At 38.8% G+C, this 16,120-nt stretch overlaps 1 protein-coding gene across 1 annotated transcript in view; it reads left to right on the top strand.

The window, feature by feature from the left end:
- The window catches only part of MEGF10 (multiple EGF like domains 10), a 149,072-nt gene that overhangs the window by 94,968 nt on the left and 37,984 nt on the right, over positions 1 to 16,120 (top strand). Inside the window, exons 10-13 of the mRNA XM_054032883.1 lie at positions 3,800 to 3,974; positions 4,899 to 5,019; positions 8,115 to 8,278; positions 12,296 to 12,398. Of these exons, the coding sequence (XP_053888858.1) occupies positions 3,800 to 3,974; positions 4,899 to 5,019; positions 8,115 to 8,278; positions 12,296 to 12,398 (563 nt within the window). The remainder of the gene's footprint in view (positions 1 to 3,799; positions 3,975 to 4,898; positions 5,020 to 8,114; positions 8,279 to 12,295; positions 12,399 to 16,120) is intronic.

Below are 16,120 nucleotides of genomic sequence, written 5' to 3'. Positions count from 1 at the left end.
CCATGCTCTAGCCCAGTGAATATTTAACTATTTATATCAAGTGGAACAGCTTCAACAGAAGAGAAAGACTGACTGACTCTATTGCCCAGGGGTTAGAGCACTTGCTGTTGATGAACAAAGATCAAGCATCCATGCTGATTCTTTTAGATACATCAGCAGCCTTGAATGATACTGACCACATGATATTGTTGACATGTCTACTGACGCTGGTGGGGATGGAGTTGTATTTGAGTTACTTTGTTCTCTTCTGTCCTAGATGGCTCCAAGGGTAGTACTGGGTGACCGGCCATCTGCTCCAAGGGCTCTCTCATGGAATGTTTTATTCTACTCCCTCTCATCAATATGTATGTGAAGTAGTTTGGGCTGCAGTGCCAACCATATGCAGATGATGTGCAGCACGTCTCTCTGCTCTTAGACCAAATGATGCTATTGATCAATTTTCCATGAATGGGAGCTAGCTGAGGCTAGACTTAGATAAGATAGAAATAAAATTAGAAGGTTACAGGAACAACCTGGAGAATTGGTGTGTAATATCTAGCCCTTTTAATTAGCAGGTTTGTTTGCCCTTGCTACTCAGATTCACAAACTGTGGGGCTTGTTAGACCTTCAGTTGCTTCTGGAGGTTCAAATGGCAGGAGTCAGCAAATAGTGACTTTCCATCTGCCTTTGGTAAGACAGAACTGCCTTTGGCCAGTTCTTTTGGATATGGACCTGTGCTGTGTCACTTTGAGGTTGGATTGCTGCAGTCCCTCTACTTGGGTGGCATCTGATGATCATTTGAAAACTTTAGAAGATTCAGAATGCAGCTCCTCACTTACCTAGTGGTAATTCCTACAGGGAGAAAACTACACCTATTCTCCAGAGAGTGCCCTGTTTTCCAGTTAATTTCTGAATGCAGTTCAAGTTGTATTATTTTTTATCTGATAAGCTTGTCAGGGCTTTCTGTTTCATCATTGTTTCATCCTGGCAGTTGAGATCAGCTGGAACACTCAACCTGGCATGCCAAGGTCATTCTTAATAGTGGGGCCTTGACTCAGGACTTATTCATGATCCCAGGTTTAACACAGCCCCAGTATGTTGCTCTTCAGAGCGTACCTATTTTCTCATGCTTTTTCTGAGACAAGAGTGGATGAGATGAAGAGGGAAGGATTCAGTTTATGTGTGCTGATAGTGTTTTTAATGTTGATATTAGGTCATTTTGTATTTCTGAATGGGTTTTTTATGGTGGAATTGTACATATAAATTGCCTAGGAAAGTTGTGGAATCTCTATCATTGGAGATTTTTAAGAGCAGGTTAGACAAACACCTGTCAGGGATGGCCTAGATAATACTTAGTTCTGCCATGAGTGCAGGGGACCGGACTAGGAAACCTCTCGAGGTCCTTTCTGGTCCTATGATTCTATAATATACATAGCTTTTTCATCAGACCATTTTATAATTTGAAATAAATATATGGCATAAAGTGTGCCAGAAAACTGCAGACTTAAATAACTTTATTTATATTATTACCAAATATACTGAAATTTATCTTAGTGCTTATATAGGAAATATACATATATGTCCCTAAATTGTGAACAAAAATGAACAGGAAAAAAAGCAGAAATACTTGCAGCATCTCTCAATGTCTATTCTACCTCCCTATATTAACACACAAATCTTATTGCCAATTAAGCTAACTGCATGAGAACCATCAAAAAGCTTCAAAAGTGCTCCAGCTTCCTACATCTAATTACAAATTACAGAATACTAATTTTGGTGTCAATCAATATATGTGCAAGTATGCCTTACTAATACTCACTGGGGGGCACAGAATATCAATGTCTCTGTCTGCCTCATATGATACACTCTTAAAAAAAAAAAAAAGGCAGCTCAAAGGATTTATTTCCTGAAATCACTGCACCACTAATTTTAATTTTTTATATATTTATCTTATTCCTTCATGCAATGCTGCCTATTGTTGGGCAGGTTGAGAATGCTTTCCATATCACTGAATGCCTCCTGTAGTGATAAGAAATATGGGGATTAGATCCAAAATGCCTCTGGAGGCATACAGAAAAGCAATTGGGTATAGGGAACTTATTTCTCAGGGAACACATTTCTGCCTCTCTTTCTACATCACGTGTTTCCTGAGGTTAACATGTATTTCTTTTGAGAATATTTTCATTCCAGCCCCAATTACCTGCTGGTGTTCTAATATTTTAATATATAGACTGTTCTCAGCAAACACCATATAGCTTGTTGGTGTGGCTTTATCTGTTTCCATACACACTAGATCAGTGGCTCTCAAACTTTTGTACTGGTGACCCCTTTCACATAGCAAGCCTCTGAGTGTGACCCCCCCCTTATAAATTAAAAATACTTTTATATATTTAACACCATTATAAATGCTGGAGGCAAAGCAGGGTTTGGGCTGGAGGTTGACAACCCCCAGTTTGAGAACCCCTGCACTAAATAGACCACTCTAAACTTCTCAGTTGAAAAGATCAGGGGCTAGATTTTCCTCTCATTGACAGCAGTTTTACACAAACTAGTCATGCTTTGTTAAAAAGAGATGTATACATTTAATGCCACATTCCCTATTTTCACTTGCGACTATTTTAAAGATGGTGATTATTAATTCTACAACACCCAAAAATACTTTTCATGCCTTCAAATAGGAAAAAAAAACACCTCTCAGTTTTATTCATGTGTGTGTGTGTACACACACACACACACACACACACACACACACACACACACACACACGTCAGCAAATGAAGGAAGTCTAAAGGCATGTAAAACTTCCTTGATGTCATGGGTCATTTAATGTGTCTGGACTTAGACACATTTTTTCCAGCACACTTCAGGGGACTTTACTTCAATCAGTGCCGGAAGACTATCTTTAAACAGTCTTCCTATTGTAAATATATTTGATTTGGATATTGAAGCTTTCCTTTGGTAAGAATTAAGCAAGTGCTTTGTCTGCCAGAGTGCCACAAAGTACTCCATTGTGTCCACTTTTCCAGCACATATATCTTAGCACAGCTGATGATGTCCATTTGTTATGAGGCAACAGCTGTCTGACTGGCCATTCAATGGAACTGCTGTTTCAGGTAGAGACAGCTGGTCTATCACCAGGTATGTACAGTGTAGACTAGACACATTCTAAAAGGTCACTGAGTTTGACAGTGCCTCTGACTTCTCCCTATGAAAGTGATTTGGTATCATTTCTTGGAAAGAAGCCAGTTATACACTTCTCAACCACAGCTTTAAAGAGAAGGGCATTCATGTTACTCCTTGAATGTTGCTTTATTAAAGAAACTCGTCATCTTTCTCAGACAAAAGGATTATATTTCTAAATGGGCTTTGTAAGAAAATAAGATGCTGATTTTAACCATTATTTGAAAAACAATTATGTTTTAGTTACAGCTGAATTACCAAGAAGCATAGATGGAAGCTTGAATTTTTCATCATTTAAATATTTTTCATGTCATGAAATTTACAGTCATGAAAGGTAACTGTAGCATATGTAGGGTTTTTTCGACACAGAAATGGAAAAGATAGATCTTTTCTTTTCAAACTAAATAAACACATAGATTGGTAAGTATGTGTCTTTATGTTGTATTATGTTATATTATACTAATTGTGTGTGTGTTGTATATGTTTAGTTTGGGGAAAATATATATCTTTATACACAGTATGTGAAGTCCTTTAAACAACATATCTGTATCAGCATGTCGTTCTCTGAAAAAAATTACATTGGGATCTTGGTGTCATATTTAGTCCCAAATTATTTATTCCTTTCATCTTCTTCTGCCAGCTGTCATCCTATGTCTGGAGAATGCTCCTGCAAGCCAGGCTGGTCTGGACTCTACTGTAATGAGACATGTTCTCCTGGATTCTATGGTGAATCTTGTCAACAGATCTGCAGCTGCCAAAATGGTGCTGACTGTGATAGTGTGACTGGAAAATGCATCTGTGCCCCTGGATTTAAGGTAAATAATTCTGAAGTTCACAGTTTATTTTTTTTCTTTACTTCCTTCAGTTAGGGCCCGTTCAGTGAAATGCTGAGTGTACTCCTTCCTGTGAGGTTAATGGGAGGTCAAAGCATTCAGCTTGTCACTTGTCAAGAGTCACTTAGCTCCTTGTGGGACAGGCTCATAAAGGAAAAAAATTGCATTTGGATCTCTTAAAAATAATGTAGTGATGAGAATGGAAAAGTGCTAATAAGGTATACATACCTACTACAACAGAAAGGAATTGGGGGAACTGTGACTGTTGCAGCACTAATCTGTGGATTTAAGTAACTATTTTATAGTAAAAATCTACAATAAATACAGTTATTTCTACAAATCATGATACCTGATTTCAGTGGTTCTCACAGATGTTTGTTCTTATATAGAAATTTGATGATACTAAAAATGTAACCTTGAAGACGTTCTATCAGTAATACTGTGCATAGTAGAAAGAGCACTTTAATCAAATGATATTTTTTGGAATATTGTATGTGTCCAAATTGTTTTCCATTACATTACCATTTTACATTACACTCTGCTTTTGTGAATTGCTTCTTTGTACAGTAGTACTGAATATTGGCTTACCCAAGTGCTGGCAGGTACGTGACATGCTCTCCCACATCAACTAATGTAAAACAAATACTTATTGTAGATTTAAAGAGTATTAAGAGCCTTGCTTAATGATTTCCTGTAAACCCAGCCTGACCTGATGACAGCCTAGAATGTGACATGGTCTGCACATTTTCTTATACTTGTAATACTATAACAACAGTCAGTCTCTCAGAAAGGGGTTGACAAGTCAGTTAAATCTAGGATTAGAGAAAGTGCTGGTGATATTTTATTGTTTGAACTCTCGTTGATGTTTTGTCAAATATTTTTTTAATATATTTGTGTATGTTTTAGGATTCTGATTGTGCTACTCCTTGCCCTCCGGGAACCTATGGAGTAAACTGTTCCTCTGTGTGCAACTGCAAAAATCAAGCCATCTGTTCTCCGGTGGATGGTTCTTGTACCTGCAAAGCAGGTCAGAGTGCCTAACAAATTAGTCTCCCATCTCTGTAATCAGTCATCAGTATAAGTTATTTATACACATCAAAATGAGCTTTTGAAATAGAGAAGAAGAAATAAACACAAACTTAAACTAAAAAAGAGCCAGGCACTAAGGCCATAACAATGCTGGCTCCCTCCACTGTTCAGAAAGGTGACAAACAGAAAAATATCTTCTCAGAGACAATTGTGGGCAGCTTGCCTTTGCCACCACTATTCTGCTTTGTGTCCACACACCCTTCACATTGCTCTTTGTGCAGGTCACACTGGAGTTGTGGATGCCGGGGGGGATCACTGGTACCCACCCCAAGCTAGAATGCTGCTCTCTTCTCTGGAGCTGCTGAGCATAACTTACTGTAGGTTTCCTTGTGAGTGTATTTGTCAGCAGCCCTACTTGACTGTATACTGCTTTTCAACTCCCACTCCAAATCACCATGAATCTGAGCAAGCTCCAGGTCACTGCAGCCCTCCATCCCACCATGGACACGTGATATTCTTCCTGCCTGTTCAGCACCACTCTCTATACCCCCAAAATCATCATCTCCCCCTTGGCTCCCCCACACCTTTCCAGCTCAATCCTGTGTTCTCCAATCATTTTCTGACTTCATCCCAACACTTACCCTACTCCCCTTCTCAGCCTCACCATCATTAGTGCGAGCTACTGCTCCTTCATTCCTCAACACCTCAACTTTGAACCCACTCAGCTGGCTCTGCCTCCATCAGTATCACCCATCCCACTTTCTTTCATAACCCTCTACTTCTCTGCTTGGCATTCTCTCTCTGCCATAACTTGTAATGACTGGCAAACTCTCCATGTACCACCTGTGCTCCCCAGCTCACCTTCTCCCACAGCAGATGTTGGTGTGACCTTGCCTGTATATGGCAGGGATGCAGACTGTTTGCAAATTCTCCAGCCATGTGTTCTGCAGATAGAAAGGAGCATGACAAGAACTCCATTTTCCCTCTCCCATACAAGGTTCTACAGCCCTGCTTCATGTCTCCATGTAGTTCCTGTCCAAAGGAATATTTAAGGTGAAGGTACATGTAAGGATATTTTCTTACACACACACAGAGCCTGAGGTTGTCCCCCTATCATCTGCAAGTGGAGAAAACCTTAAAAGCAGGAGAACCATCTTGGCTGTGCTGCTAGATTGGTCAGGGGAAATGGGCAGGCCACAGAATGCTGAGCAGGGGACTCCTGCACCTCCTATGTGCCATGGAGCTCTCCTCTAAAGTGCCTCACTTCTTAGAGGCACAGGAAAGGGATTTGGAGGTGTGGCAGAATCAGCCGGGAAGTAACTAGTTGATTAGCCGCTCCAGGGATTCGTAGGCCTAAATCCCCCATGTAGCAGGTGTGCTGGCATCCAATCTACTACTATAATCTATGTGCTGTAATATGGCGTTGGGCAGATTTGGAATTGCAGCCGCTCTTTGCCAAATGGCTGGATTGGGAGGAGAAATATTGCTTTCCTCAGACCCCTGCCCAAAGGTCATTTGCTTGAGCCTTGTGAGAATTGAACAGAAGGTAGAATTTTACCCAACTTATTTAATACTAAGATGAACAAATAACTGAATTTAATTGTTTTGCTAAGCATTAAACAAATACTTGTCATAGCAAAAATAGTGTTGGACACAACTGCTAAATAAGGTGAGGATCATATCTATCCCTCTTGCAATGTGTTATCCCATTATGGTATTTCTGAAGAGCTCTGGGTCAAACCCCATTGATTTTAGTGGGACCAGGTTTTTACCCTCCATTTTCAAATGTTTCATGTATTTACATGTACTATTTCCCCAAAATTGCTCTACATTTTTTCATTAACAACCATGTTGTTGCCCAGCTCTGGCAATGGAACAGGGAGCAAGACAGTGATGAGTCTGTGAAGGGGGAAGTGGGACAGATTTGTGGGGGGTGGATCAGAGAGTGTTTGGGGAATATGATGTACTAGAAACATTCCAAATTTCATATGATTTTTCATGGAATTGCTTACTTTAAGGATGCTTGTATTACAGGATGAAATGTAGGGCATGAAGGGATAGAACACAAATCCTGGAAAGCATATTGTGGAAAAATGTGTTTCCATATTTTAATTATTACAATGCTATATTTGCAACAAATATTTTTTCCTGAATTAAGCCCTAAGTTCTGTAGTTAGAAATCCAGAGCACAAGGCAGATTCATGACAACATGTGTTCTGAATAGCTTATTGATTAGATTCAGTACAGTTATTTTTACCCCCGCTTACTGTAAACAGAGTATAGAAATAGAAACCTAACTTATGTCACTGTCGATGATAGCATATGACAACTTGGCTGTTATATCCAATAGATGTATAGTATCATGCTTTTAAAAGCTTTCTGCTTACTTCAGTGTGTACTTCCTGAGTCATTTCTCTGACTTAATCACTGTTTGAAGCATCAACTTATAGGCATCTTCTAATTTGTACTGGGGTTATTTTTAAATATTCAGAAGGAAGTGGGGAATCTCCTGAAGTATCTCATATCTGTCTTTGGAAAAACCACCTCACATAATGACTTTTTCACTGATTTATTTTTTTTATCCTTGGTTTCTTCTGCCAAGACCACTGTTATGACTGCACCATAGCTCTGTCTGTACTGAATATAGTCTGCAAAGAGCCCATCAGAAAAACTACTAAAGAAGTAGCAAATACATACCCTATATGAGCAACTTTGTTTTTAAGAAGAACTGACCATATTTTCTAAGGAATAAATTATTTTTTTTATGCTGTCCCTTGCAAAATTCAAAATAGTTTAGTGCATTTTAGCGAGCATTCTCAAGGTGTCCTGTTTTCCCTTCAGATGTACTATTAATTGCTTTCAAATGTTGACACCAATTTATAAAGTGTGCTGTGCACGGCTGTTACAGGTGCACAAGGACACCTCTGTTTGAACTTGAGCAAGGCCTCAGCTGGGAGGACTAATACTCTTTCATAGGCTCCATGGCCATCCTTGCTGCTGTGTATCACTGAGAGATTCCTAAAGAGGAACCTCCCAGCAAAGGAAGAGAAACATGTCCTTGTTTAATATGACACTTCATTTTTGTTGTGGCAGGTTGGCATGGTGTGGATTGTTCAATAAACTGTCCCAGTGGCACATGGGGTCTTGGTTGTAATTTAACTTGCCAGTGCCTTAATGGAGGGGCTTGCAATGCTTTGGATGGAACCTGTACCTGTGCTCCAGGTTGGAGAGGGGAAAAGTGTGAACTCACTTGCCAGGTAATTAAAATTCATTCAATGATGAGCTATAGGGTTTCTGTTATAAGTGGCCTGATCCTGCAAAACTTCCAACTGAGGGTATTTCTACTGAGTGCAATGGGCTCCTCAGCTGTGTATATGAATATACAATACTTTTTTGTGCCTTCATATTGAAAATTTGACTCCAGATATTTCTCTGACTGTTTCAGAACTTGTTTAAAAGCTTAGTTAGAGTCAAATTCTGCCCTTAGTTACAATGGTATAAATCAGGAGTCACCCAAACTATTTCAGTGAAGATATTTCAAAATGAGCATGTAAACAAAAAAATGTAACCTCCAATTAACAAAAATTACTCTGAATATGAGAATGTGTTTAACTAGGCTAGTTTGTCTTCCATCATGAAAATAAAACCCAAATGAAAATCTTTCTCTCTCCTTCTTCAACCAGATGTACATAATCTTTTGTTGTAGTAGCTTGTTGTCTTCCTCTGCTTCAGAGCTTTGTCTGCTACTTCCAATATTTAAGCAATTTCTCAGGGAACCACAAAAAAATCTGGGTTTTAATAGAGGAAACTTTATAATCAATATAGAACAGAGTTTTACTCAAGATCTTTGGGAGTACTGTGAGTCAGACACTTGGGGGTACTGTGAGTCAGAATGCCTAGTAAAGGTGGTGGTCTCTTGATTAAGTTTTACTGCATCTCATTTCTTCCAGCTTGTTGACCCACACCCTTATGCTTCTTCAATTCTATCTCCATTTCTTCTTCTTCTTCTTCTTTTTTTTTTTTTTTTTTTTTTGCTTTCAGAGACCTGCAAATCTGTTTGTCTCGTCTCTCTTTTTCTTCTACAGACCCTCCTTGTGGTACAATTGTTTTTCTAGAGCAGGCTAGAAAACTCAGATTTTCCCCCAGGAACATTTTAGTAGGAAAATCCCCTTTTGAAATTTTCCCATTGGGAAATTTCAGTTTTCTCACAGGCAATGTATAAAATGTGGTAAAGTAGTTCCCTATCGACCTTTCTCACTGTTCCCCAGTTTTTTCAGCTGGGAAAGAGCAAAAAAAGGGAGCTAAATAAACTATGTTTCACTTTTAAAAGTAACACCTTCAATTTTAAGGGTTAAGGGTTAAAAGTGAAAGTGTTACTTTGTCTTTTAAAGTGTTAATTTCAGAGGGAAAGTAACACTTTCACATTTGACATTGTTAAGTGCTAAGATGTAACTACTGGCAAATGGGAAACAGTCAGATATTGGAGTGGTGGGGGAAATTCACAATTTCAGAATGAAAACATTGGAATCTTTTTTTAAATAATTGTTTTTTCTCTGCTTTTTTTCTGTTTCAAATACATTTCAGAAATGAAAAAAAATCATCCAAACTTTGTTTCCAATGAAATCTTGTCTTCCAATGAAAAGAAAACTTTTTTGTGAAGAAGACTCTCTTGTGGATTTATGGATAAAGAGAAGCTTTGGGTTAATTCAGTTACAGATGAATTACCTGAATTGGACATGAACCCTGTAAATTCCCCACCCCATATATGTGTTTTGCTTAGCTCCATTTTTTTCAATGACGTGGCGATGTGAGCAGCTGGATTACAACATGTCTGACAGCCATACCTGTGCTACTTCATTGCATCCAGGTTATGTAGCTCTAGGAACAATCAGGAGTTAAATTTTGGGGAGACTGTTTTGCTTTTAATTAATTTTCTCCACAAAGTAACACAATATAGTATAACTTAACATACTAAAATGAAAACACATTCTGTATAAACAGAAAACTGATAGGGTACTAACAATATAAGCACATACAATGCTTCCAACAAGAATATGAATTAAGCTCCTAGAAAACAGGATCAGGTTTCTTTAAAACTACCTTGTCTATCTGATTCTGCAAAAAGCTGAATGCCCTCAACTTGCATTGGCTTGCATTAGCACCTTCCAATATTGGCTCTCTAAGAGAAAGCTGCTCTTTCAAGGCTGCTAACCACAGCAATCCACTATTTTCAGCAAAACAACACCCACAAATACTAACCTTTATCAAATGATTTTCCCCTCTCAAAATTCTGTAACATGAGAATAAACAAAAAAACTAATTTGAATGTACGTCTCTACATATGTCTTATCTCTAAGCATAGGGAGATAAAGTGGATGAGGTAATATCTTTTATTGGACTTCTGTTGAAGAGAGAGACAAGGTTTTGCACTTACACTGAGATCATCTTCTCTAAGCTTGCTGTTTAAATTATAAAATCTTCAGGACAGGGGCTGTGTTGAGTACACAGTTGAAAATTAACAAATGAATATTATGAAAAGTGAATATTTTTGAAGTACCACATAATTTATCCATTAGAGTTTCCATTCATAAATATTTCCCCTCTGCTTTTATTATGTGAGAAATGTTTTTGTCAACGAGAAAGTAAGTTATTTATTTGGGCTCACTTTAATACCCACATTCATTATTAAATTGATCCTCCTGACTAATACTTTCTCCCAAAAAACATAGATCAGAGGAAGTGCATATGACATAATATATGTACTGAAGTTTTATTTTTAGCCCATATCTCCAACAGTTATTAAACTTGAATCTAGACCTCATTAGTTTTCCTGTGTCCAATGTGATCTGGGGAAAAAATCTTTTATTATTTCAGCCACAGTTTCAGGCTGTATACTTAGGTTGGTCATTCCAGTTCCGGTGAGCATAGGATATATCTTTTTATTAAAATTACAGCTCATATTAGTACTCAAAAGTAAGTGAGTTTGCAGTGTCTTATTTCTGCTATGTCTTACGTATAAATTACCTCCTTTCCAGAATATATTTGAAGATTTTCTTTCTTCACAAATCTGATTATATGCAAAGGAAGTACTTCCCTTAATCTCTTCTTCTCCCTTACATTAAAATGGATTATTGAGATAAGTAAGACACTACTTATTCTTGAGTCGTGTGCAGAGCAGTGCAGTACAGTTCAGTGTTGTTCTGTTTTGGAATTGAAAGACTGGTAGTTGAATGGCCAGATCCTGTGGAACTCTATACAAATGTAGGCATGCGTATCAAGAAACAGCAGATGAATCTTGATTTAGGCTGCATTTCAAGTTCTGATGTTACTATGACCATATTTTTAGCCTTGGTATTTAAATTATCCTACTGTACTAGCTTTTTAAACAGTGCTGTTGTTTTTCTTTTCTTGTTTTCTTTTATGCAGGTGGTGCCAGGCACATAAGTGTGATTATACTACCTATTCTGCCTTATATTTCATTTTGATTCCAACTCCCTTTTCTGTAGTTGCACATTACTGCTAAACTTTTCTTTCTTCTGGGAGTTTGAACTAGTGGTTTTCCTTGGTGCAGTTTCCAGGGTTGGCTTGATGGGGAATTGTCTCTAAAATCAGTTTATCCTCTCCTACTTAACAGAAACTAAATGCAGTTAGAATTGGGTTCCATTAGAATCCCATGGAAATCATCTGAATTGCATTGGGGAAATTTAGAGGAGAATTTGACCCCTTATGTCAAATCCATCATACACTAGCTTTACATCAATCCTCGGAAATGCTACCACACTAAAAAATAATCTTTGTCTTACATCATTGTCCCATCTCCTTTTGCAATCAGTAAGCATCCTTCCCATTGTCAGGTTGCATTTACTGTAATGCAAAAGAAGGGAATTTTAATAAAAAGAAAGTGAGGCTGTTTGTGCTTATTTATAAAAGATTTATATGTAAAATGCAGTCCTAGTATCACTGCAAGCTAAAAGTTGTACTTCCATACTTCTACTTTCTACTGAGTTCATTATAAATGGCATCACTAAATGGCATCCTTCTTGGCAATCTTAATAGAGAGGTCAAGGACTGAGTCAGTATGGAAACTGAATTACTCCCTCCTTCAAGGTCTCTCCAGGTTTCAGGTCAGGTTTTAGTGCCATTAGTGGGACAGTGCAAGGAAGCTGCAGTAAAGGAAGATTGTTGCTGCTTGAGAGAGGACTGATCAGAACTTATTCTCCTCTAACTCTCATTTTTAGCTCTCGTGGTTTCAGCTATGTTTTTTGTTCTGACAGGATGGCACATATGGAATGGACTGTGCTGAACGCTGTGATTGCAGCCATGCAGATGGCTGTCATCCAACCACTGGTTACTGTCGCTGTCTCCCTGGATGGTCAGGTAAAACAGAGATTAATATGAGGGTTAAAAAAATGATGACAACCTAAATAAGGTGGGACCCAATCATTCCTTTTGCTGGGCAGAGAAGATCCAGACTGGTAGTTTCTGGGATGGGAAGTACAGAAAGATGGGAATGCCACCTCCATGGCATGTGTTCCCTTTCATGGAATGTAAAGCTCCCTAGGATCTGGGCTCTGCATACATTTGGGAGTGGAAGTGGGAAGTCTCAAAATGCAGCCAACCTCCAAACCATGGTCCCTTCAAGACAAGGTTGGTAATTGTGTGGATATCTAAGGTAATGCTGACAGAGCCCCATCTGCACAATTCCCAAGGAGACTTTTTAACACTCAAGCACTAGGCAGCCAGCCAGTGGGATCATGGCTCCTGCAGAAGCTGTGTTGTCAGTAGAACTGTCTGAAATTATTTGCACACAGTTTTTCTGATGAAAAATAAGCTTTAAAAAAGCTGAAATTTTGGTAACATTTCTGTAACATTCGTAGTGATTTTTTATTCAATTTTTTGTCAAAATTGTGTTTGAAATTGTTACTGAACACTTTTATTTTCAGAAAAAATGTTTTCAGTAAATGAAAATATTCATTGTTTTTATTGTGATTTTGATTTAAAAAAATTGATGATAAAAATGTTGTGGAAACTTGCAAAAGACAAACAATTGGTCCATTCCAAACACTGTGAAACAGAAGAGGTTTAGAAATTTATTATGAGACTCTTGTTCCATTTTTTTCTACCAGCTGTACAGTAACTCCTCACTTACCATCGTCCTGGTTGTTATGTCCCTGATCTATTAGAGAACATACTCATTTATAGTTGCGCAACGTTTCCTTATGCTGTTTGGCTGGGCAGGCTTGGAACCAGGGTGGGCTGGCAGCCCCCTATCAGCTCACCTCCACCACCACTCCCAGCACCTCCCACCTTTCAGCAGCCTTGAGGATCAGCAACTTCCCCCTCCCTCCCTGCAATCAGCTGTTTCGCGGATACTTTGGGGGAGGGGGAGAGGGAGGAGTGAGGATGCAGCGCTTGACAAGTTATAGCATATTTTTCTGCTCACAGAAAGTTTGTAGACAGACTGATTTCCTCAAACATAAGCACTATTTGAATTTACGGGGTTTATTTTGCAAGTTTGTATTTTAACTCTGTGGATAGATCACAGACATTTCAATGTAGGTATTTGGTACTCAATATTTGAAATTCATGCGTTGGTTAGCTGTTGCAATTGGTTATAACTTGCGTTATACTGTTTCTGTTCTCTGATCGGATATGTTTAGTTCTTACAATCAGGTGAAGCACTGACAAAGCCAGTGAGGCTTTGATTCTTGCAGAGAGAGAAATGAACTAGCAAGGATTCATAGACCTTGCCTGAACTATCATTCTAGTGTGTAGAATACTGTACAATTTATTGACTGGCTGAAGAGCTTAAATTAATTTTCACTTGTCAAGTTCATACAAAATAACTTTTTGAACCAAAATTCTCATATTGTGTGTTTGGTTCCTGATTATGAGCATGAGTGTGCAGGGTTGGTGTGTGTAATCGGATGTCTTCACAAATTGTGCAGGCACAGGTAAGAAGACCAACTCTAAAATTGTCCATTAGTCTCTTAATATGGAGGCAAATAGTCATAAAGGCCAGCATCATTTTATAAAACTTCAAAGGAAACTTCAAAATATAACACATTTGTTGTAATTACTTTAGTAGAATCATGACAAACTTTTTTATAACAGGTCTTTCCATAAAAAAGTATTAGAGACTTGAAAATTATCAATAGAATATTCTAAACTAGATTGTGGCCAAGACTTTTAAACATAGCACAACTCTCCTGTCCTATTTGAAGCCAGTTACTGAAAAGAGGGCAATGACTATACATTTTTGCTTCTTTCAAAGATAATTTGCCTTTTAGACTTAGGGATGAGAAACGTTTGCAAAAAAAAAAAAAAAAAAAAAGCCTCACACATGGTTATGGGTGAAATTGAGTCTCCCTGATGATGTCATCTTGGCAGTGTGTGTAAGAGAGACTAGTTTCAACATGTCACTGATGTCTAGACATACAATATCTTATAAACAAGATAGTTTTCTTATACTGTCTGAAAAAATACTCCACCCACACACCAGAGGTCAGACTGACAGCCATGCGGCAGCCACACTTATTTATGAATGTACTTATATTTAGAACAGAAAAAAAAAAAGATAATACTTTAGAAAGAGGTTCTAAAATGTCTGTGCCATAGATTCACATTTTAGATGATGGCACTTTGACTGTTGGGGGTAAACAAACTAATAGTAGTGAAGATATCTTTTGTTATAACAGCAATTTAAACAGATTGGTAGTGTATGAAAAATGAGTGGAGATACTGAAACTCAACAACATAAGATCATTAGATTTTTAAAATGAGATCATTGAGCTGGTATATGCTAGGATTAAAAACTCCAAATTCTGTAGTTTAGAGATATCAGACCTGATCCTGCTTCCACTGAAGTCAAGGAGAAATGTACAAGTGGAAGGGACCCAAGAGATCATCAAGCCCAGCTGCCTGAAGTGAGGCAGGACCAAGTAAACATAGACCATCCTGGCAAATGTTTGTCCAAGCTGTTCTTAAAAACCTTCAATGATGGGGATTGCACAACCTTCCTTAGAAGCCTGTTACAGAGCTTAATTACCCTTAGAGTTAAAAAGGTTTTCTGAATATCTGATCCAGAAGTCCCCAATCGGTGGGGCATGCCCCCTAGGGTGGCGCAGAGGAACATATGGAGGGACACGGGGGGCAGGGAGGGAGCACCATACAGCTCCATTCCTGGCCCTGGCCCCAGTCTCAGCCCCGGCTGCCGGCTCTGTGCCTGGGGTCCTGGCTGCCGGCCCCACTCCTGGGGTTCTGTTCCTGGCCATGGCCAGGGGTTCAGCTGCCGGCTCCATGCCCAGGGTTGGTTTGGCATGATTTGTTCTTGATAAATCTATGCTAGCTATTTCTTATAACCCTATTATTCTCTAGGTGCTTACAAATTGATTAATAATTTGTTCCAGTATCTTGACAGGTATCAAAGTTAGGCTGACTGGTCTATAATTTCCTGGGTCATCTTAGGGTATGTCTACACTGCAATTAAACACCTGCGCCTGGCCCATGTCAGCCAACTCAGGCTCATGGAGCTCAGGCTACAGAGCTTTAAAATTGCAGTGTCGATGTCAGGGCTTGGCCTGGGGCCTGGGCTCTGGGACCCTCCCCTCTTGCAGGGTTCCAGAGCATGGGTTCCAGCCCAAGCCCAGACATCTACGCTGCAGTTTTATAGCCCCACAGTCTGAGCCCTGTGAGCCTAGTCAGGCCACTACAGGTGTTCAGTAGAAGTGTAGACATGCCCCTAGTTCCCCTTTTTAAAGACAGGTATTATGTTTTCTCTTCTCCAGTCCTTTGGGACTTAACCCACACTCCATGAGTTCTCAAAGATAATTGCTAACGGTTCCTAGATTGATTCAGCTAGTTCCTTAAGTACCCTAGGATGAATTTCATCAGGCACTGCTGACTTGAATACGTCTAACTTATCTAAATATTCTTTAACCTGTTCTTTCCCAATTTTGGCTTGTGTTTCTTCCTCCTTGTTGTTAATATTAACAAAGAATATTGCTATCAACTTTATTGCAAATAGGATTCAACTCTTCGAAAATGCTGTGTCTCTGTCATCCCTTTTAAAAGAAAAGCAGATATTAGGCATTTTCAAA

This window comes from Malaclemys terrapin, chromosome 6 (genome assembly GCF_027887155.1).
Source record: "Malaclemys terrapin pileata isolate rMalTer1 chromosome 6, rMalTer1.hap1, whole genome shotgun sequence".
Lineage (NCBI taxonomy): Eukaryota > Metazoa > Chordata > Testudines > Emydidae > Malaclemys > Malaclemys terrapin.
The sequence above is the reverse complement of the archived record's forward strand: the minus strand, read 5'-3'. Positions and strand labels throughout refer to the sequence as shown.